This window comes from Scyliorhinus torazame, chromosome 27 (genome assembly GCF_047496885.1).
Source record: "Scyliorhinus torazame isolate Kashiwa2021f chromosome 27, sScyTor2.1, whole genome shotgun sequence".
NCBI lineage: Eukaryota > Metazoa > Chordata > Chondrichthyes > Carcharhiniformes > Scyliorhinidae > Scyliorhinus > Scyliorhinus torazame.
This window is the reverse complement of record NC_092733.1, coordinates 17,126,835-17,149,623: the sequence shown is the minus strand read 5'-3', so window position 1 is coordinate 17,149,623 and position 22,789 is coordinate 17,126,835. Positions and strand designations below refer to the sequence as shown.

Genomic DNA, 22,789 nt, shown 5'->3' with positions numbered 1-22,789 from the left:
GTGAGTGAGTGAGTGTTGGTGTGAGTGAGTGAGTGTTTGTGTGAGTGAGTGTTTGTGTGAGTGAGTGAGTGTTGGTGTGAGTGAGTGAGTGTTTGTGTGAGTGAGTGAGTGTTTGTGTGAGTGAGTGTTTGTGTGAGTGAGTGAATGTTGGTGTGAGTGAGTGTTTGTGTGAGTGAGTGAATGTTTGTGTGAGTGAGTGTTTGTGTGACTGAGTGAGTGTTTGTGTGAGTGAGTGAGTGTTTGTGTGAGTGAGTGTTTGTGTGACTGAGTGAGTTACTGTTTGTGTGAGTGAGTGTGTGTTTGAGTGAGTGTGTGAGTGAGTGTTTGTGTGAGTGAGTGTTTGTGTGACTGAGTGAGTTTTTGTGTGAGTGAGTGAGTGTTTGTGTGAGTGAGTGTGTGTGTGACTGAGTGAGTTACTGTTTGTGTGAGTGAGTGTGTGAGTGAGTGTGTGAGTGAGTGTTTGTGTGAGTGAGTGTGTGTGAATGAGTGTTTGTATGAGTGAGTGAGTGTTGGTGTGAGTGAGTGAGTGTTTGTGTGAGTGAGTGAGTGTTTGTGTGAGTGAGTGAGTGTTTGTGTGAGTGAGTGAGTGTTTGTGTGAGTGAGTGTTTGTGTGAGTCAGTGAGTGTTTGTGTGAGCGAGTGAGTGTTTGTGCGAGTGAGTGAGTGACTGAGTGAGTGTTTGTGTGAGTCAGTGAGTGTTTGTGCGAGTGAGTGTGTGAGTGAGTGAGTGTTTGAGTGAGTGTGTAATTATTTGAGTGAGTGAGTGAGTGTCTGTGTGAATAAGTCCGTGAGTGAGTGAGAGTGTTTGTGTTAGTGAGTGAGTCAGTCAGTCAGTGAGTGAGTGTTTGTGTGAGCGAGTGAGTGAGCGAGTGTTTGTGTGAGTGAGTCAGTCAGTCAGTCAGTGAGTGAGTGTTTGTGTGAGCGAGTGAGTGTGCGAGTGTTTGTGTGAGTGAGCGAGTGAGTGATTGTGTGAGTGAGTGTGTGAGTGATTGAGTGTTTGTGTGAGTGAGTGAGTGTTTGTGTGAATAAGTCCGTGTGTGAGTGAGAGAGTGTTTGTGTTAGTGAGTGAGTCAGTCAGTCAGTGAGTGAGTGTTTGTGTGAGCGAGTGAGTGTGCGAGTGTTTTGTGTGAGTGAGCGAGTGAGTGATTGTGTGAGTGAGTGTGTGAGTGATTGAGTGTTTGTGTGAGTGAGTGAGTGTTTGTGTGAGTGAGTCAGTCAGTCAGTCAGTGAGTGAGTGTTTGTGTGAGCGAGTGAGTGTGCGAGTGTTTGTGTGAGTGAGAGAGTGAGTGATTGTGTGAGTGAGTGTGTGAGTGATTGAATGTGTGAGTGATAGAGTGTTTATGTGAGTGAGTGAGTGTTTGTGTGAGTGAGTGACTGAGTGAGGGAGTGTTTGTGTGAGTGAGAGTGTGAGTGAGTGAGTGAGTGAGTGAGACAGTGAGTGTTTGTGTGAGTGAGTGATTGTTTGTCTGAGTGAGTGAGGGTTTGTGTGAGTGAGTGTGAGTGAGTGACTGAGTGAGGGAGTGTTTGTGTGAGTGAGAGTGTGTGAGTGAGTGAGTGAGACAGTGAGTGTTTGTGTGAGTGAGTGAGTGAGTGTTTGTGTGAGTGAGTGTTTGTCTGAGTGAGTGAGGTTTTGTGTGAGTGAGTGAGTGAGTGTTTGTGTGCGTGAGTGAGTGTCTGTGTGAGTAAGTGAGTGTGTTTGTGTGAGTGAGTGAGTGAGTGAGTGTGAGTGAGTGAGTGAGTGAGTGAGTGAGTGAGTGTGTGAGTGAGTGAGTGCTTGTGTGAGTGAGTGACTGAGTGAGTGTTTGTGTGAGTCAGTGAGTGTTTGTGTGAGTGAGTGAGTGAGTTGTCATGATATTCAAACATACATCACAACACACACATCATGATAGACAGACCAACAGACCAATTAGCACACATAATACGACAGCCAATCACAGACAAGAGCAGACACAGTATAGACAAGAAACACGACACTTGCTGGCCAGTCCATCTGGAGACAGGACAAGGCCAGGACCTCATTAACAAGACACTCACACTGTCACCACGTGCTGAGTACCAAGTCAGATGTGTAAATAACTAGTTGGAATAAAACAGCGTTGTACCAATCGCAACCGTGTTGGTTCGTCTGTACCTCAGAGCACCCAACACCACATGGTACCAGTGAGTGAATCGATACTTACCGGCAAATCTGCCATCCTGAGCCATGGACACCCACAACAAACCGCAGCCGTTGCAAGTCGCTGGGAACCTGGGCACCAATTGGAAGCTCTTCAAGCAGCGATTCAAACTGTTCATGCGAGCCAACGAAAAACAGGGCGCCTCAGACGAAACAAAGATTGCCATGCTCCTCACTACCGCAGGTCAGCACGCCATCGATGTATACAACTCCTTGGTGTTCGCGGAAGGCGAGAACAAAGCTAAGTATGACACGGTCCTCCTCAAGCTCGACAAGCACTTCAACGTTGAGGTCAATGAAAGCTTTGAGAGGTATATCTTTCAGCAGCGCCGACAAGGTAAGGATGAGCTCTTTCAGTCCTTCCTGACGCACCTCCGCATACTCGCGCAGTCCTGTGGTTACGGCACCACCTCTGAGTCCATGATCCGGGACCAGATCGTTTTTGGCGTTGCCTCCAGTGGCCTACGCCAGCAGCTTCTAAAAATTAAAGGCCTGACCTTAGCATCTGCAGTTGAAGCCTGTGTCCTGCATGAAAATGCGACCAGCCACTATGCCCAATTTCAGACGACCGAATCGGCACGGAGGGGGTCCCACGCGATCGAATCGGCAAGCCAGGCCGCCCACGAGGCCGAACGCATCCAGGCAATCAAGTTTCTCCTGGCCCGCGGCCCGGACGAGGGCGGCCGTTTTGCGCGCTTTTTGAGGCCTCCCGCGTTTGTGCGCGCCAAAACCTACGGCAACACTGAGGGACGTGCTGCGCAGGCGCCACCGACGCAAGACCGAACTGCGCATGCGCAGTGGCGTAACAAACGCCATGACGTGCGGCAACTGTGGAGCTGCACATTTAAAAGGGCAATGTCCTGCAAAAACCCGACAATGCCTACGCTGTGGCAAGATGGGCCACTACGCTGCCTACTGTCGAGCGGCTCAACCTGTGGATCTTCCACATCTCCGACAACCTCGCAGACACGTGCGGACCATCCAGCCTCCACATCACGACATCCAAACCGACGACACAGATGACCAAGACGCCTTCCGGGTTGCGGTCATTGATGTGAACCGGGTCAACACCATCAATCCGGCCGATGAATGGAGTGCCACCCTGACGGTCAACCGATCGCCGATCACTTTCCGCCTGGACACTGGCGCCTCCGCCAACCTCATAGCATGGTCAGCATTCTATGCCATGAAGGTCAGACCACCAATCCAGCCATCCCGGTGCAAGATGGTCGACTACAACGGGAACATTATCCCGGCCATGGGATCCTGCCAGCTCCAGGTGACACAAAACACACACGGCCACACTCTCGTTCGAGATATTTGGCTCATCGAAGGACTCCCTGCTGGACGCACAGGCATGTAAGGCTCTCCACCTTGTGCAACGAATTCTCTCTCTCTCTCCAGACGGCACGTCTGACTTCCCGGATGCAGAGTTTAACGCACAGCTCCAATCGCTCCTCACCCACAACCAGGAGGTATTCGAGGGCATGGGAACACTGCCATACACCTACAGAATTTGCCTCAAACCGGACGCCATCCCGGTCGTTCACGCACCTCCCAGGGTTCCTGCGCCACTTAAAGACCGCCTCAAGCAGCAGCTGCAGGATCTCCAGGACCAAGGGGTCCTATCCAGGGTCACGGAGCCCACGCCATGGGTCAGCTCCATGGTGTGTGTCAAGTAGCCCTCTGGCGAGCTCCGCATCTGTATAGACCCCAAAGACCTCAATAATAACATTATGCGGGAACATTATCCCATACCCAAACGGGAGGAGATCACCAGTGAAATGGCCCAAGCGAAGATATTCACGAAACTGGATGCTTCTAAAGGATTTTGGCAGATCCAACTGGACCCGTCCAGCCGAAAGCTATGTACCTTCAACACCCCTTTCGGCAGATTCTGCTACAACCGGATGCCATTTGGCATCATCTCGGCATCCGAGGTCTTCCACAGAATCATGGAGCAGATGATGGAAGGCATCGAAGGGGTGCGTGTATATGTGGACGATGTCATCATCTGGTCCACCACACCGCAGGAGCACATACATCGTCTCCAACGCGTTTTTGCCCGCATACGGGAAAACGGCCTGCGCCTCAACCGAGCCAAGTGCGCCTTTGGCCAGACCGAATTGAAGTTCCTGGGGGACCATATCTCCCGGTCAGGGGTCCGTCCGGATGCAGACAAGGTGAGTGCCATCACAGCCATGCCGCAGCCGGCCGACAAGAAGGCTTCCCTACACTTCCTTGGCATGGTCAACTTCCGAGGGAAATTCATTCCCAACCTTGCCTCCCACACGACGACTCTGCGCCACCTCGTCAAAAAATCTACAGAGTTCCAGTGGCAACATACACACCAGCTGGAATGGGAGGAGCTCAAACGCAAACTCACCACGGCACCAGTGTTGGCGTTCTTCGACACGTCTCGTCCCACCAAAATCTCAACTGATGCCAGCCAATCCGGCATTGGAGCAGTGCTCCTGCAGAGGGATGATACGTCGTCATGGGCCCTGGTTGCCTATGCATCGTGGGCCATGACCCCCACAGAGCAGCACTACGCGCAAATCGAAAAAGAATGCCTGGGCTTGCTAACTGGTTTAGACAAGTTCCACGATTACGTCTACGGTCTCCCACGGTTCACGGTCGAAACTGACCACCGCCCCCTGGTCAACATAATAAACAAGGACCTGAACGAGATGACCCCTCGCCTCCAGCGCATCCTACTTAAACTCAGGAGGTACGACTTCCAACTGGTCTACACTCCAGGGAAGGACCTCATCGTGGCGGATGCCCTATCCAGAGCAGTGAGCACGCCGCCAGATGCGGAGGGGTTCGTATGTCAGGTCGAGGCACAGGTGGCCTTGACAGCGGCAAATCTGCCGGCTGACGACTCCAGTCTGGCCCGCATCTGCCAAGAGACAGCGGCCGACCCCCTTTTACAGCGAGTGATGCGCCACATGACGGGAGGATGGCTCAAAGGGCAGTGCCCGCAGTTCTATAATGTACGGGACGACCTAGCCATCATTGATGGGATCCTCCTGAAGCTGGACCGGATTGTGATTCCACACAGCATGCACAAGCTGGTTCTCGATCAAATACACGGAGGCCACTTGGGGGCCGAGAAGTGCAGACGGAGGGCCCGAGAGGCGGTATACTGGCCGGGCATCAGTGACGATATTGCCAACATGGTGATCAACTGTACAACCTGCCAAAGGTTTCAGCCGGCGCAACCTCCTGAGACGCTTCTGCCCCATGAGCTGGTGACGTCCCCCTGGGCGAAGGTGGGTGTCGACCTATTTCACGCGCTTGACATGGACTATGTTATCATAGTGGACTACTTCTCAAACTACCCTGAAGTCATACGCCTGCACGATCTCACGTCGTCTGCTGTCATCAGGGCCTGCAAAGACACCTTTGCTCGCCACGGCATTCCAATGACTGTCATGTCGGACAATGAGTCCTGTTTTGCCAGCCATGAATGGTCGTCCTTTGCGGCCTCGTATGGCTTCACACACGTGACGTCCAGCCCTCTGCATCCCCAGTCCAATGGAAAGGCGGAGAAGGGCGTTCCCATTGCCAAGCGGCTCCTCTGCTAGGCTGCTGCTGCCGGATCGGACTTCTACCTCGCCCTGCTGGCCTATCGCTCGGCCCCACTAGCCACGGGTCTCTCGCCAGCACAGCTGCTGATGGGTCGCGCCCTCAGAACCACTGTGCCTTCCATCCTGGCACCAACAATAGACCATGCTCCGGTACTGCATAGGATGCAACTGCAGCGCAATCGCCAGAAGAGATCGTACGACACAAGGGCAACTGATCTTCCCTCCCTGGCCCCTGGAGACAGCGTCCGCATTCACCTACCAGATGGTGGCTGGTCAGCACCTGCCGAAGTTCTCCGACACGTGGCTCCCCGCTCGTTCCTGGTACGCATGCCGGATGGATCCGTGCGTAGGCGCAATCGCCGAGCCCTTCGCCTACTTCCACGCTCGCAACGGAACCACACACAGACGCCGTGTCCTCCACTGGTTCCTGATAGCGACTTTGTGGAGCTGCCATATACCATGCCCCTTCTGTCGCCGCCCTTGGCCAGGCCGCACCTCAGCCGGTGGCTCTCGACCCACCCTTGAGGCGGTCAACCCGAATTTGTCGCCCATCTACTAGACTGGACTTATGAGACTGTTCACACGTCACATTTTAGCAACTACTGTATTGTAACATGTCACTGTTTTATCGTTCCAGGCCTCGTTTGATCGGTCCAAATTTCAACGTTCTTCTTCTTTTGATATGGTACAACCTCGGTAGCATGTCACACCTGACATCGCCCCTTGTATATAGTTACGCCACATGTACATGCTGTAAATATCACGCACACACACCTTTAGCTGCACTCAGGACACATTTATATTTATAACCACGTAGGCACATAATCTTGTAAAAAAAGGGGGGATGTCATGATATTCAAACACACATCACAACATACACATCATGATAGACAGACCAACAGACCAATTAGCACACATAACACGACAGCCAATCACAGACAAGAGCAGACACAGTATATGAGTGTATGTGTGAGTGAGTGTTTGTGTGAGTGAGTGAATGTTTGTGTGAGTGAGTGAGTGTTTGTGTGAGTGAGTGAGTGACTGTTTGTGTGAGTTAGTGAGTGAGTGTTTGTGTGAGTGAGTGAGTGTTTGTGTGAGTCAGTGAGTGTTTGTGTGAGTGAGTGAGTGACTGTTTGTGTGAGTTAGTGAGTGAGTGTTTGTGTGAGTCAGTGAATGTTTGTGTGAGTCAGTGAGTGTTTGTGTGAGTGAGTGAGTGACTGTTTGTGTGAGTTAGTGAGTGAGTGTTTGTGTGAGTGAGTGAGTGTTTGTGTGAGTGAGTGAGTGTTTGTGTGACTGAGTGAGTGACTGTTTGTGTGAGTTAGTGAGTGGTTGTACGAGTGAGTGTGTGAGTGAGTGTGTGAGTGTGTGAGTGAGTGTTTGTGTGACTGAGTGTGTGAGTGAGTGTTTGTGTGTCAGTGAGTGTGTGAGTGACTGTTTGTGAGTGAGTGTGTGAGTGAGTGTATGTGTGAGTGAGTGAGTGAATGTTTGTGTCAGTGAGTGTTTGTGTGAGTGAGTGAGATTGTGAGTGAGTGAGTGAATGTTTGTGTGAGTGAGTGAGTGGTTGTACGAGTGAGTGTGTGAGTGAGTGTGAGTGTTTGTGTGAGTGTGTGATTAAGTGAGTGTTTGTGTGAGTGAGTCCATGAGTGAGTGAGTGAATGTTTGTGTCAGTGAGTGTTTGTGTGAGTGAGTGAGATTGTGAGTCAGTGAGTGAGTGAATGTTTGTGTGAGTGAGTGTTTGTGTGAGTGAGTATGTGAGTGATTGTGCATGAGTGAGTGTGACTGTGTGTTTGTGTGAGTGATTGTGTGAGTGAGTGAATGTGTGAGTGAATGTGTGAGTAAGTGAGTGTGAGTGAGTGAGTGTTTGTGTGAGTGAGTGGTTGTGTGAGTGAGTGAGTGTTTGTATGAGTCAGTGAGTGTGCGAGTGAGTGTGCGAGTGCGTGTGTGAGTGAGCGTGTGAGTGAGCGTGCGAGTGAGCGTGCGAGTGAGCGTGCGAGTGAGTGTGCGAGTGAGTGTGTGAGTGAGTGTTTGTGTGAGTGAGTGTGTTTGTGTGAATAAGTCTGGTAGTGAGTGTTTGTGTGAGTGAGTGAGTGTTTGTGTGAGTGAGCGAGTGAGTGTTTGTGTGAGTGAGTGTGTGTGATTGAGTGTTTGTCTGAGTGAGTGAGTGAGTATTTGTGAGTGAGTGAGTGAGTGATTGTGTGACTGAGTGATTGTGTGTGAGTGAGTGTGACTGAGTGTTTGTGTGAATGAGTGATTGTGTGAGTGAGTGATTGTGTGAGTGAGTGATTGTGTGAGTGAGCGAGTGTGAGTGAGTGTTTGAGTGAGTGAGTGAGAGAGTGGGTGAATGTTTGTCTGAGTGAGTGTGTAAATGAGTGAGTGACTGAGTGTTTATGTGACTGAGTGAGAGAAAATTTGTGTGAGTGTGTAAGTGAGTGTTGTGTGAGTGAGTGAGTGTTTGTGTGAGTGAGTGAGTGCTTGTGTGAGTGAGTGAGTGAATGTTTGTGTGAGTCAGTGTGTAAGTGAGTGTTTGTGTGAGTGAGTGAGTCGGTCAGTCAGTGAGTGAGTGTTTGTGTGAGCGAGTGTGTGAGTGAGTGTTTGTGTGAGTGAGTGAGTGTTTGTGTGAGTGAGCGAGTGAGTGAGTGAGAGAGTGGATGAATGTTTGTCTGAGTGAGTGTGTAAATGAGTGAGTGACTGAGTGTTTATGTGACTGAGTGAGAGAAAATTTGTGTGAGTGTGTAAGTGAGTGTTGTGTGAGTGAGTGAGTGTTTGTGTGAGTGAGTGAGTGCTTGTGTGAGTGAGTGAGTGAATGTTTGTGTGAGTCAGTGTGTAAGTGAGTGTTTGTGTGAGTGAGTGAGTCGGTCAGTCAGTGAGTGAGTGTTTGTGTGAGCGAGTGTGTGAGTGAGTGTTTGTGTGAGTGAGTGAGTGTTTGTGTGAGTGAGCGAGTGAGTGAGTGAGAGAGTGGGTGAATGTTTGTCTGAGTGAGTGTGTAAATGAGTGAGTGACTGAGTGTTTATGTGACTGAGTGAGAGAAAATTTGTGTGAGTGAGTGTGTGAGTGTTTGTGTGAGTGAGTGAGTGTTTGTGTGAGTGAGTGAGTGTTTGTGTGAGTGAGTGAGTGTTTGTGTGAGTGAGTGAGTGAATGTTTGTGTGAGTCAGTGTGTAAGTGAGTGTTTGTGTGAGTGAGTGAGTCGGTCAGTCAGTGAGTGAGTGTTTGTGTGAGCGAGTGAGTGAGCGAGTGTTTGTGTGAGTGAGTGAGTGAATGTTTGAGTGAGTCAGTGTGTAAGTGAGAGTTTGTTTGAGTGAGAGTTTGTGTGTGTGAGTGAGAGAGTGAGAGAGCGAGTGAGTGAATGTTTGTGTGTGTGTGTGAATATTTGTGTGAGTGAGTGTTTGTGTGAGTGAGTGAGCGAGTGTTTGTGTGAGTGAGTGAGTGAACGTTTGTGTGTGTGTGTGTGTGAATATTTGTGTGAGTGAGTGTTTGTGTGAGTGAGTGTGTGAATGTTTGTGTGAGTGAGTGAGTGTTTGTGTGAGTGAGTGTGTGAATGTTTGTGTGAGTCAGTGTGTAAGTGAGAGTTTCTTTGAGTGAGAGTTTGTGTGTGTGAGCGAGTGTTTGTGTGAGTGAGCGAGTGAGTGTTTGTGTGAGTGAGTGAGAGAGTGAGTGAGTGTGTGAATGTTTGTGTGAGTCAGTGTGTAAGTGAGTGTTTGTGTGAGTGAGTGAGTCGGTCAGTCAGTGAGTGAGTGTTTGTGTGAGCGAGTGAGTGAGCGAGTGTTTGTGTGAGTGAGTGAGTGAATGTTTGTGTGTGTGTGTGAATATTTGTGTGAGTAAGTGTTTGTGTGAGTGAGTGAGCGAGTGTTTGTGTGAGTGAGTGAGCGAGTTTTTGTGTGAGTGAGTGAGCGAGTGTTTGTGTGAGTGAGTGTGAGTGAGTGACTGAGTGAGTGAGTGAATGTTTGTGTGAGTGAGTGAGTGTGAGAGTCAGTGAGTGCGTGAATGTTTGTGTGTGTGAGTGTGACTGAGTGTTTGGGTGACTGAGTGTTTGTGTGACTGAGTGTTTGTGAGTGAGTGAGTGTGACTGAGTGTTTGAGTGAGTGAGAGAGTGAGTGAATGTTTGTGTGAGCGAGTGTGTGAGTGATTGAGTGTTTGTGTGAGTGAGTGTGTGTGAGTGAGTGTGTGCGAATGAGTGTGGCTGTGTGTTTGTGAGTGAGTGAATGTGTGAGTGAGTGAATGTGTGAGTGAGTGTTTGAGTGAGAGAGTTGAGTGAATGTTTGTGTGAGTGTGTAAATGAGTGAGTGACTGAGTGTTTGTGTGACTGAGTGAGTGACTGTTTGTGTGAGTGAGTGTGAGTGTGTCAGTGAGTGTGAGTGACTGTTTGTGTCAGTGAGTGTGTGAGTGAGTGAGTGTGTGAGTGAGAGAATGTTTGTGTGAGTGAGTGTGTAAGTGAGTGTTTCTGTGAGTGAGTGTTTGTGTGAGTGTGTTTGTGTGAATGGGTGAGTGTTGTGTGAGTGAGTGAGTTTTTGTGTGAGTGAGTGAGTGAGTGTGTGTGAGTGAGTGAGAGAGTGTTTGAATGAGTCAGTGAGTGTTGGTGTGAGTGAGTGAGTGTTTGTGCGAGCGTGTGTGTGAGTGAGTGAGTAATAATTTGAGACTGAGTGAGTGGTTGTGTGAATGAGTCCGTGAGTGAGCGAGTGAGTGTTTGTGTGAGTGAGTGAGTGTTTGTGTGAGTGAGTGTTTGTGTGAGCGAGTGTGTGAGTGATTGAGTGTTTGTCTGAGTGAGTGAGTGAGTGAGTGTTTGTGAGTGAGTGAGTGAGTGAGTGTCTGCATTCCCCAGAACAACAGATCTCCTTTACTAGCACCACTCAAAGAAAAATTCCTGACAGTGACTGATGTGCAAATTAACTTGTCGGACCCAAAGCTGTGACTAACCACAGTGCGATACAAACCCACTTTACATTTTAACCACAGTCAAATTAGCTCAACATAAACAGTGAACCAAGATCATTGAGGCAGGGGACTGGAAAATGACGATCCACCCTTCCCTCGCCAGTGATCCTGAAATGCCCTGATTGGGGCAAGGTTCTCACAATGGCACGCCAGCTGATTTCCAGAGTTCAATCCCAGCGGGGGTATCACCTGTGAGACGATATGGAAGTGAATTCCCCGCGGAACCCGCCGGAAGACTTCCTCACAGAATTCCCTGTCCTCACCACCGAGACACTATAACAATAAGTTGTGAAGGCTTATTCCTAATGATGATCCCACTTAATGCAGGCAAATCTATTCAAATTAGAGGATCCGCAAGTGAAACGCAGAGGTGATAAACGATACGCTACACTGTGAGGATTCTCCCAGGTTTCTAAGTGTTTCGTGACTCAATCGTACTGGTGAAGCTCAGAAAGCTTTTGTTTTAACACTCTGGTCAATTGGTCCTCAGAAACACTGCTTTAAAATAATCGAACATGCAAGACAACTCTTCAACGGAACAGTTTGGGATTTAGCTGCAGTCCATCACTGTTGAAAAACTACGCAAAATAAACTCACTTCCAACTCGCTCTGTGCTCTTTTGAATAAAAAAAAAAATCAATAAATTAAACAAATGCGTCAGGGGATTATAGCCCCTGGTGGGGGCCGCTGTGACTAAAACAGAAGATCAAAAGGAAACTTAACACACTAAACTAAAAATACAGGGTGATGATGCAGCCAGGCCCCACGGCGGCCACGGGCCAGGGAAATTCTGAAACCTAGTGGTGGACATCGCTAACTAGAACATAGAACAATCCAGAACAGTACAGGCCCTTCTGCCCACGATGTTGTGCCGGCCACTGATCCTAATCTAAGATCAACCTAACCTACACCCCTTCAATTTACTGCCGTCCATATGCCTGTCTAAGAGTCGCTTAAATGTCCCGAATGACTCTGATTCCCCCACCTCTTCTGGGAGTGCATTCCACACACCCACCTCTCTCTCTGTAAAGAACCGACCTCTGACATCTCCCCTATACCTTCCTCCAATCACCTTAAAATTATGTCGTCGTCGTCCCCCCCCCACCCCCACCCCGGGCGGTATGTGGCACAGTGGTTAGCACTGGGACTGCGGCGCTGAGGACCCGGGTTCGAATCCCAGCCCTGGGTCACTGTCTGTGTGGAGTTTGCACATTCTCCCCGTGTTTGCGTGGGTTTCGCCCCCACAACCCAAAGATGTGCAGGGTAGGTGGATTGGCCACGCTAAATTGCCGCTTAATTGGAAAACAAATAATTGGGTACTCTAAAAAAAATTTTTTAATTATGTCCCCTCGTGATAGCCATTTCCGGCCTGGGGAAAAGTCTCTGGCTATCCACTCTATCCATGCCTCTCATCACCTTGTACACCTCTATCAAGTCACCCCTCTGCCTTCTTCGCTCCAGTGAGAAAAGCCCTAGCTCCCTCAACCTTTCTTCATAAGACATGCCCTCCAGTCCAGGCGGCATCCTGGTAAATCTCCTCCGCACCTTTAGGGGCCAAGCCCGCACCTTGAGGGGCTAGGCCCGCCCCGGAGTGGTTGGCGCCCCGCCGGTTGGTGTGGAAGGCCTTTGGTGCCACGCCAGTCGGGGCCGAAGGGACACCGCCGGCCGGCGGGGGTCCGCGCATGCGCGGGAGCGTCAGCGGCTGCTGACATCATCCCCGCGCATGCGCAGGGGGGTCACCTACGCGTCGGCCATCGCGGAGACCTACACGGCCAACGCGTAGGCCACCGTGGGGGCACCCCCCGGAGTCAGATCGCCCCGTGGCCCCCCAGGACCCCGGAGCCCGCTCGCGCCACCTGGTCCCGCCGGTAAGGGAGGTGGTTTAATTCACGCAGGCGGGACCGGCATTACAGCAGCAGGACTTCGGCCCATCGCGGGCTGGAGAATCGCCGGGAGACGGGGGGGGGGGGGGGGGGGGGGGCCGCCGACCGGCACGGCCTCCGCCGAATCTCCGGTGCAGAGAATTCGGCGGCCGGCGGGGGCGGGATTCACGCCGCCCCCCCGGCGATTCTCCGACCCGGCGGGGGGTCGGAGAATCCCGCCCAATATTCCAAATGTGGTCTAATGAGGTGACCCTTCCTCCACACTTCCAAGAATTCTGCCTTTAACCCTGTATTCAGCATTCAAATTCGACCTTCCAAAATGAATCACTTCACATTTATCAAGGTTGAACTCCATCTGCCACTTCTCAGCCCAGCTCTGCATCCTGTCAATGTCCTGTTGTAACCTGCAACAGCCCTCAACACTATCTACAACTCCACCGACCTTTGTGTCATCGGCAAACTTACTAACCCACCCTTCCACTTCCTCATCCAGGTCATTTATAAAAACCACAAAGAGCAGAGGTCCCGGAACAGATTCCTGCGGGACACCACTGGTCACTGCCCTCCAGGCGGAATACTTTCCATCCACTACCACTCGCTGTCTTCTTTCGGCCAGCCAATTCTGTATCCAGACAGCCAAATCTCCCTTTATCCCATCCTCCCTAACTCTCTGAATGAGCCTACCATGGGGAACCTTATCAAATGCAAACATTGATGATGCTCTCGAGTCATTCCAAAACCCACCAGTCACAGAAGGTTTTGAGTGTGGCAGTAGGCCACGGACCTCCCAGCCACAAACTCAGCGACAAAAAAAATACGAGGCAGGCAAATCGCCGGCCAACCGACCCCCTCGATTGCCCGCTGCCCACAGCCTTCGATGGGCACCTTGGCCAGGCCCAGGAGCAGTGCTCAGGGAGGTCCTTGCACTTGTCCGCTTGCTCCTGATACGAGAAGGCCGTAGGTCAGGTGCACAGAGCAACCTGTACTAAACTTGCACAGGTTAGGCCGGGGCTGGAGTATCCTGTACCGTTCCAGGCGCCACACCTTAGGAAGGACGTCAGGGAGCTGGAGGGGTCGAGGAGGAGGGTCACCTGGGTGATCCCAGGAACGGAGGCGTGCGGTTAGGTGGAGAGATTGGAGAAGTGAGGGAATCTGAGGAATTCTGAGAGATCCCGATAGAGTGAGAAAGGAGGAGCTATGACCGTTGGGAACGGTAACCAGGGGCCAAAGACTTAAAATAGCTGACGAAAGAGCTGGGGAGGGGAAATGAAGAGAGATTTCTTCACAGGGAAAACGGGCTTGAGTTGGGATACCCCATCCGAAAGAGGGGTGCAGTTGGACTCGTTCACAGGGTAGTGGCCCCTGTGCTTGAAGAGGCAGTGGCCATCAGGAACCTGTGGGCCGCAATTAGGCAGCTCTTACAAAGAGCTAGCACAGCTGAGGTGGGGCCCAATGGCCTCCTTCCTCGGTGCTGCCAGGGTTCGATGAACCCAACTCACGAGCAAGAATTTTGTTTTGACTCGTTAATGGGGTACGGGAGTCACTGGCTCGGCCCAGCGTTTGTTGCCCAAGCCCATGCGGCTCTTGAGGAGTTGGGGACGAGCCTCCTTCTTGAGACGGCTCATCGCCTGCAGACTGGAATACGCTTCACCTTGGAAGTGCCCACAGATAATGGCCGAGGACACACGTGCTCCCCGGTTTTATTGACTGAGGCTTGCGGCAATAAAGAATTTGAATCTGTGAATGTAAAATCCATTGCGGGCAAGCGATGACTTAAACAAGTTAAAATCCTCCACCTTTCGGTCGAAGGATTATCTCCAGGCTCTCAGCAATTAGCTAGGCGGGCTCTTGGTTCATTTTTGGTTCACATTCACGAAGAATCAAGCAGTGAAATGTTTGGAAGCCACCACACTCTGCAGTGAGATAGATGAGGAAAGTGTAAAATTAATTCTTATGACTCAAAACCTGGGGAGAGGCGAGGGCGGGAGGGGGGGGGGGGAGGGGGGGGGCGGGGGGGGGGGGGGGAATGGGAAATCCAATAAGAGTGGGCCAGGGTTACCCTGGTTGAGGGCTGTTTATACTGTCCCTACTTTGCTGGGCTAACTAATCTCAGGTAGTGGGTGAGTCTCATTTGGCCTTAGTGTTGGCAGGAGGGGGGGGTGGGAGGGAGGGTGAGGGAGGAGGGGAGCGGGGGGGTTGCATGGAATGTGATGAAAGTTATCCCAAGATCTTTGCTGCAAATTGTCGGTGCACCAAGGCTACGTTGGACTGGCTCGCATCCATCTGTTCACACATCGCGGGCGGCAGGGTAGCACAGTGGTTAGCACTGTTGCTTCACAGCTCCAGGGTCCCAGGCTCGATTCCCGGCTTGGGTCACTGCCTGCGCGGAGTCTGCACGTTCTCCCCGTGTCTGCGTGGGTTTCCTCCGGGCGCTCCGGTTTCCTCCCACAAGTCCCAAAAGACGTGCTGTTAGGTAATTTGGACATTCTGAATTCTCCCTCTGTGTACCCGAACAGGCGTCGGAGTGTGGCGACTAGGAGCTTTTCACAGTAACTTCATTGCAGTGTTAATGTAAGTCGACTTGTGACAATAGTAAAGATGAATAGAAATATCGCTTTGCAGGAATGTTCTAAGCACCGTTGTTAAGGTACCAGCAACAGCCTGAATCCTTCCACGAGTTTCTTTTTTGCCCTGAATCAGAACTTAACGTGAGTAAGAATGAAATTGGTCCATAGAATAGAACAGAACAGAATCCCGACAGCGCAAAAGGAGGCCATTCGGTCCATCGCGTCTGCACTGACCCTCTGAAGGAGCACCGTACCTTCGCCCACTCCCCCCGCCCTATCCCCGTAACCCCACCCAACCTACACCTCCATAGGGCAATTTAGCACGGCCAATCCATCTAACCTGCACATCTTTGGACAGTGGGAGGAAACCGGAGCACCCGGAGGTTGATGCACGATCAATTGCACAAAGACTAAAGTTGGGTACAACTGTGGCTTTATTACAGTCAGATGTGTGGCCTCCTGCTGCAGCTGGCAAAATGGCAGGGCACTGGAGGTCATGCATATTTATACAGTTCTCCGTGGGCGGAGCCAGCCGGCAGGAGCTACCGGCGAACCTGTAGTGCAGGTCCTACCTTACATCTCCTATTACAGTGTTTCACCACATTCACCCCCTGTTAAAAATGAGTCCGGCGGGGGTGGCGTGAAACTATATTCAATTAGTGCAATTATGTACAGTGGTAGGGAAAGAAAAGTCCCTGTTGACGGTCCGGAGTCGGTCAAAGGTTCAGCCGGTCCGGTGCTTTGGTGCTTCATTGGGCGCGGCGTAACGGTGGCGGCGAAGTCGGTGCTGGCGGTGGTGGAGGTGGCACCGATGGCGGTGGCGGCAGTGCTGATGCTGGCCAGTCATCGGAGAACTCCGGGAGCGTGCAGAAGTACTCTTCGTCCTCTTGTGCGGAAAAGTGGAGGGGGGGTGGTCTGGTGGGGTCAATATTGGCGGTGCGGTGGGAGGTGGGGGGGGGGCGCATTGGTGGGGGGTGTTGGGGTGGAACCTGACGGTGCCAGGTCCCTGAGTGAGACAATATCTTGCCGGCCGTCGGGGAACTCAACGTAGGCATTTTGAGGGTTGGCGTGGAGCATGTGAACCCTGTCCACCAAGGGGTCCGCCTTGTGGAGTCGGACGTGCCTATGGAGAAGGACCGGTCCTGGAGCTGCGAGCCAAGTCGGGAGCGACACCCTGTGGACTTCCTGGGGAAGGTAAAAACACAATAGTGACCAGATGGAGTGCAGAGCGTCAGGGAGGACCTCCTGCCAGCGAGAGGCTGGGAGGTTCCTGGACCATAGGGCCAGCTGGACGGCCCTCCAAACCGTCCCATTCTCCCGTTCAATGAACAGAACAAAGATGGTGCTGAGGGCCTTGATGACGGTGGCAGAAGTCATATCGGGGCATGGGATGGCGAAGGGGAGTCTGGAGTACTCATCGACCACACTGAGAATGTACGTGTTACAGTCGATGGAGGGGAGGGGCCCTTTGAAATCCACGCTGAGGCGTTCAAACGGGCGGGAAGCCTTCACCAGGCGCACATGGTCTGGCCGGTAGAAGTGCGGCTTGCACTCCGCACAGACCTGACAGTCCCTGGTTACTGTCCTTACTTCCTCGACGGAGTAGGGCAGATTGCGAGCTTTGACCAGATGGTACAATCGGGTGACCCCCGTGTGACAAAGGCTGTCGTGTAGGGCTCGGAGTTGGTCCACTTGTGCGCTGGCACATGTACCTCGGGAGAGGGCATCTGGGGGCTCGTTGAGTTTACCGGGGCGATACAAGATCTCGTAATTATAGGTGGAGAGCTCGATTCTCCACCGCAAGATTTTATCATTTTGATCTTGCCCCGCTGTGTGTTATTGAACATGAAGGCTACCGACCGTTGGTCCGTAAGGAGAGTGAATCTCTTACCAGCCAGGTAATGCCTCCAATGCCGCACAGCTTCAACGATAGCTTGGGCCTCCTTCTCGACGGATGAGTGTCGAATTTCAGAGGCATGAAGGGTGCGGGAAAAGAATGCCACGGGTCTGCCTGCCTGGTTTAGAGTGGCGGCAAGGGCGACGTCTGAAGCGTCGCTTTCTACTTGGAAAGGCAGTGACTCGTCCACTGCGCGCATCCCAGCCTTGGCGATGTCTGCTCTGATGCGGGCGAAAGCGTGTTGTACCTTGGCCGCGAGGGGGAATTGGGTGGATTGAATGAGTGGGCGGGCCTTGTCCGCATAGTTTGGGACCCACTGAGCGTAGTAGGAAAGGAACCCCAGGCAGCGTTTGAGGGCCTTGGGGCAGTGGGGGAGGGGAAGTTCCATGAGGGGGCGCATGGGTTCGGGCCCGAGAAGTCCGTTTTGGACTATATCGCCGAGAATGGCTAACCAGGTCGTGCTGAACACACACTTCTGTTTGTTGTAGGTCAGGTTGAGAAGAGTGGCAGTGAGGAGGAATTTATCGAGGTTGGCATCGTGGTCCTGCTGGTCATGGCCGCGGATGGTGACATTATTTAAGTACGGAAAGATGGCCAGCAAACCGTACTGGTCGACCATTCGGTCCATCTCTCTTTGGAAGACCGAGACCCCATTTGTGACACCGAAAGGGACACTAAGGAAGTGGTAGAGGCGACCGTCCGCCTCGAAGGCAGTGTATGGCCGGTCCGACTTCCGGATGGGGAGCTGGTGGTAGGCGGATTTCAGGTCAATTGTTGAGAAGACCCGGTACTGTGCAATCTGATTGACCATATCAGATATGCATGGGAGGGGGTACGTGTCGAGCTGCGTGTACCGATTGATGGTCTGGCTGTAGTCCACGACCATCCTGTGTTTCTCCCCAGTTTTAACCACTACCACTTGGGCTCTCCAGGGGCTGTTGCTGACCTCGATAATACCCTCCTTAAGCAGCCGCTGGACTTCGGACCTGATGAAGGTCTCGTCCTGGGTGCTGTACCGTCTGCTCCTAGTGGCAACAGGCTTGCAATCCAGTTAGATTGGCAAAAAGGGAGGGGGGATCGACCTTGAGGGTCGCGAGGCCGCAAACGGTAAGGGGGGGTAAGGGCCTGCCGAATTTGAGGGTGAGGCTCCGGAGGTTGCACTGGAAGTCCAGGCCCAACAGGAGTGCAGCGCAGAGATTAGGAAGGACATAGAGGCGGAAGTTACTAAATTCTACGCCCTGGACCGTGAGGGTGACTGTTCAAAATCCTCAGATCGGGCCGGAGTGGGATCCGGATACTAGGGAGATCCTTTGGTTGGCAGGGTGGACCGCGAGGGAGCAGCGCCTTACCGTATCTGGGTGAACGAAGCTTTCGGTGCTCCCGGAGTCCAGCAGGCACGAGGTCGCGTGGCTGTTGATTTTCACTGCCGTCGACGCGGTGGGCAGGTTGTGCGGGCGAGATTGGTCCAGCGTCATCGAAGCGAGCTGCGGGTAGCCATCGTCTGCTTTGGGTGGCGAGTGTGTGCGGTTCCGATGTCGGGATGTCCGGAGACCCTGTGGGGGACAAGATGGCGGCGCCCATGGTGCGCACATTGCGGGGTCGGGACAAGATGGCGGAGCCCATGGGGCGCACGTGGCCGAAGGGGAACAAGATGGCGGCGCCCATTGGTTACACATGAACCCAGGAGGAGACGATGGCAGCTCCCATTGTGCGTCTGGCGTTGGGGAGGGGGCGATAGCGGGCGCGATCGCAGAGACTGCGCGGGCCTGGCACACAGCCGCAAAGTGGCCTTTTTACTGCAGGCTTTACAAACTGCAGTGTGGGCCGGGCAGTGTTGGCGGGGGTGCTTCTGCTGACCGCAGAAGTAGCAGCGGGGATCCCCGGGGTGCGCGGATCGGCGTGCGGCGCAGGCGTATTGCGAAGGCAGGGCCCTGGCTGAGGAGGTCGTCAGCGGGGCCCGGGAGGGATAGGAAGGAGTAGAAGGGTGGGCAGCGCGGTGGGAGAGGTACGATTGTACGTTACGGGATGCGACCGTCATGGAGAGCGCCAAGGTTTTCGTCTCCGCCAGTTCGAGCGTGGCCCCTTCCAGCAATCGTTCTCGGATGCGGTCCGACGCAATCCCTGTCACGAAGGCATCGCGCATGAGGAGATTCGCGTGACGGCCTGACAGTCACAGTCCCGGACGAGTGGGATTAGGGCCCGCCAGAAGTCTTCGATGGACTCACCAGGTAGTTGCGAGCGGGTGGCGAGTACATGCCTGGCGAAGAGCGTGTTCGCCTTCTGCGCATAGTGTTCCTTAAGGAGTTCCATTGCTTTTGTGTAAGTCGTGGCGTCATGGATCAACGGGAACATGCTGGAGCTCAGTCTGGAGTACAGGACGTTTATCTTCTGAGCCTCTGTTGGCGCGGGGTCCGCCGCGTTGATGTAAGCCTCGAAACATGCTAGCCAGTGAGTAAAGTCGTTCCTGGCGTCGGGCTTAATTCGGATATCCATTCTGTGGAAAATCTGACTGTAATAAATTGATGCACGATCGGTTTCACAAAGACTAAAGTTGGGGACGACTGGGGCTTTATTACAGTCAGATGCGTGGCCTCCTGCTGCAGCTGGCGAAATGGCAGGGCACTGGAGGTCATGCATATTTATACAGTTCTCCCTGGGCGGAGCCAGCCGGCAGGAGCTAGCGGTGAACCTGTAGTGCAGGTCCTACCTTACATCTCCTATTACAGTGGTTCACCACAGAGGTCAAACAATATTCCCTTTACTCTCTGGATAGCTAAATCTGGAGACTGGGGATTGAAGATAGCAAGGTGCGAGAGTGACTTAAAACACTCCCAACAGACATCGTAAACTTTTACACTCATCCCCGACCACTGGTGGCTTGAAGCTACTGCTGCTGATCCCAACAGAGACTCGTACTTTCCTGACAGGATGTATTAACTCAGGCACTAACCCGATTTGCTTATATCGGTTCTGCTGAGGTAAGTCAGGGCAACAACACTACTCCCACTGGCCAACGAGTCCGTAACCGTGGGGTTTGAGGTGACAGCTGTTGAGCACGAAATGAAAGTTCCAGAGAGAATTCTTTTCCTTCCTGCCGAGGATTGTGAAGCGGTGGAATACTTAACCTGTGACAGGAGGAGGAAGCTGGGAGGCCGCAGTTGGGTTTTCAAGGAGGATTGGGACGGGATGAGGGAAGGGGCAAAGAGGCTGTCTCCTGCACCGTGGACAAAATGGCCGTCCCCTGTGCTGGAACACTGTCGAGTTCTGGGGACCGCAGCAGTGAGGATAGTGGGTGGAGGAATGAGTGCACTGAGCGATTAGCCACTGATACCGTTAAGAGTGAATGTTTCACCTTCCCCGCCTGAATTTGATTGTTAAAAAAAGTGCAGACAGCATAGAGCAGCACCAGCTACAGAACATAATTAAAACTTTTTGCCCAGAGCACGTTGAGTTGCACCCTGCTGATTAACCCCTGAAGTAAAACAATTTTAAAAAGGTCTGCCCCTGTAGCGGGGGAATGGGAGAGGCAGCGTGTTTGCAATCTCCTTGCCTGCCTGCTTCTTTTTTAATTTCCCTCTCCCCTGACCTCCTCCCCCTACCTCGGCACGGTGGCGCAGATATTTAGCACTGCTGCCTCACAGCGCCAGGGACCCGGGTTCGATTCCCACCTCGGGTGACTGTCTGTGTGCGGAGCCTGCACGTTCTCCCCCGTGTCTGCGTGGGTTTCCTCCGGGTGCTCCGGTTTCCTCCCGCAGTCCAAAGATGTGCGGGTTAGGTGCATTGGCCGCGCTAAATTGCCCCTAGGTGGGGGTTACAGGGATGACGTGGGGGATTGGGCCTAGATGGAGGGTTCTTTCAGAGGGCCAGTGCAGACTCGATGGGCCGAATCGCCTCCTTCTGCACTCCCCCCCCCCCCCAAGCAGCTCCGTGAAAGACTGACTTTCCTTCTCTGCCGTTGCTGGGTAAATTGGGTGGAGGATCGCGGGAGCCTGATTCAGTGAGATTCGCATTCGAACTCCGTATTCGCGTCTTTTCCCCCTTAGGGCACTAAAAATCTTTCAATCTCAGATTAAGAATTGACAACTGATCTAGCATTAGTGACTATTTGCAGAAGATCTTCCAAACTGAGCTTAGGAGGAACTTCTTCACCCAAAGGGTTGTGAATCTATGGAATTCCTTGCCCAGTGAAGCAGTTGAGGCTCCTTCATTAAATGTTTTTAAGATAAAGATAGATAGTTTTTTTGAGGAGTAAAGGGATTAAGGGTTATGGCGTTCGGGCCGGAAAGTGGAGCTGAGTCCACAAAAGATCAGCCATGATCTCATCGAATGGTGGAGCGGGCTCGAGGGGCCTACTCCTGCTCCTAGTTCTTATGTTCTTATGTAAACATCTACCAATTTTAGCACGTGGGACTGTTCCCTAATTTCATTGCCCTGCCTTACATTTTTTTGGCTATGCAGCAGCCCACCCCCCCCCTCACCAAAGTCAAGGGTGGTGCCTGAAAGGGTATCAGCGGCAGGAACCCCTCACTGCATTTAGGAAGCATTTAGATTGGCGCTTGAAACGCCACTGCATGCCAGGCTATGGGAGCAAGTGCTGGGAAGGGGGTTAGAGTAGCTAAGTGCTTGATGTCCGCTGCAGGCCGTTGGGCCGAAGGGCTACTTCCTGTGGTGTAAACACTCTATAACAAAGTCCGTGACTCCCCCACCGATCTAGCCCATCTTCAAGACTACGCCAAAACTAACCTTTGTACCCTTGTACCTAGAGGTTCCCTTGTACCTCTAATATGCGGGCAGTGCCATAATACATGTAATATACTACCAGTGGTGACTACCACACCATGTACTTCGGGATTCCCGGGAAAGCAACCCGGGTTTCGGCGAGGAGTGCCAGGAATGCTCCCGGGGGCTGGAGCCTGGTCTGGGGAGCTGGATGCGAGAAGGGTCAGGTTATCAGAACAGTATCGACAAAGACATACACAACAAGAGGAGGCTTCTCCTTCACTTACAGGGCGACGTGGGTGATGTGGCTCCTCCCTCTGGGGACGCGCTGGTTGATTTTGTGTCAGACATTGGAAGGGGGACTGGTCGGGCCATGGGGGGCGGTGGCGGCAGCAGAAATGACCCCGCGACCTTGCCCTGGCTGCCACCGTTTGGCTGCGAACATGGAATAAAACAAAAACAAGCAAAGAAGACACAAAGCTTAATATAGTCGAACACAGTGGGACCCTTGCCAGTGACCTGACCAACAGTCCGATGCCGTGATCATGTTGCAGTCCAGTTCTGAGTTGGCCTCCCGCCCCGCTCCCCGCCCCCCCCCCCTCACCCTGACCTCCTCAAATCCCCCCCGGCGCCCAACCAAAGACATTCAACACGAACCAGGGCATAGAAAAGGAACAAAATGCAACACTCCCAATGGATGACTGCGCTCATTCATCTTTGATATCTCCAGAGCTTCCCTCTGCCTCTTCGTACTATTCCCATTGAGTACCTCAAACAGGGTTTGTTTTTTCAGTCCCAACGCTTATTTGCATAGGCACGCACAGTCAGGAAGCAGGGATTCTTGCTGTATATCCTTCCTGATTGGGATGTTAATGGGGGTGAGGCTCTTTGATCTTGCCTGTGGGTTTACACCGTTATGTTCCTGATATATGACCGGCTGCACTTTCTCGGGTTCGAAGGCACGCGTCTCCCCATTATCACACAGGGAAGAAATAGGAAATGGCCCATGTCCTTCGGTATACATGC

General features: G+C 52.5%; 1 protein-coding gene across 5 annotated transcripts in view; it reads right to left on the bottom strand.

The window, feature by feature from the left end:
- Window positions 1–22,789, bottom strand: part of nfixb (nuclear factor I/Xb) — a 602,733-nt gene that overhangs the window by 228,071 nt on the left and 351,873 nt on the right. For 4 of the 5 annotated variants that reach the window (XM_072491032.1, XM_072491034.1, XM_072491031.1 and 1 more), the window contains one exon: window positions 22,051–22,198. The exons of the other annotated variant lie outside the window; for it this stretch is intronic. In XM_072491032.1, the coding sequence (XP_072347133.1) occupies window positions 22,051–22,198 (148 nt within the window). The remainder of the gene's footprint in view (window positions 1–22,050; window positions 22,199–22,789) is intronic. 5 annotated transcript variants of the gene reach the window in all.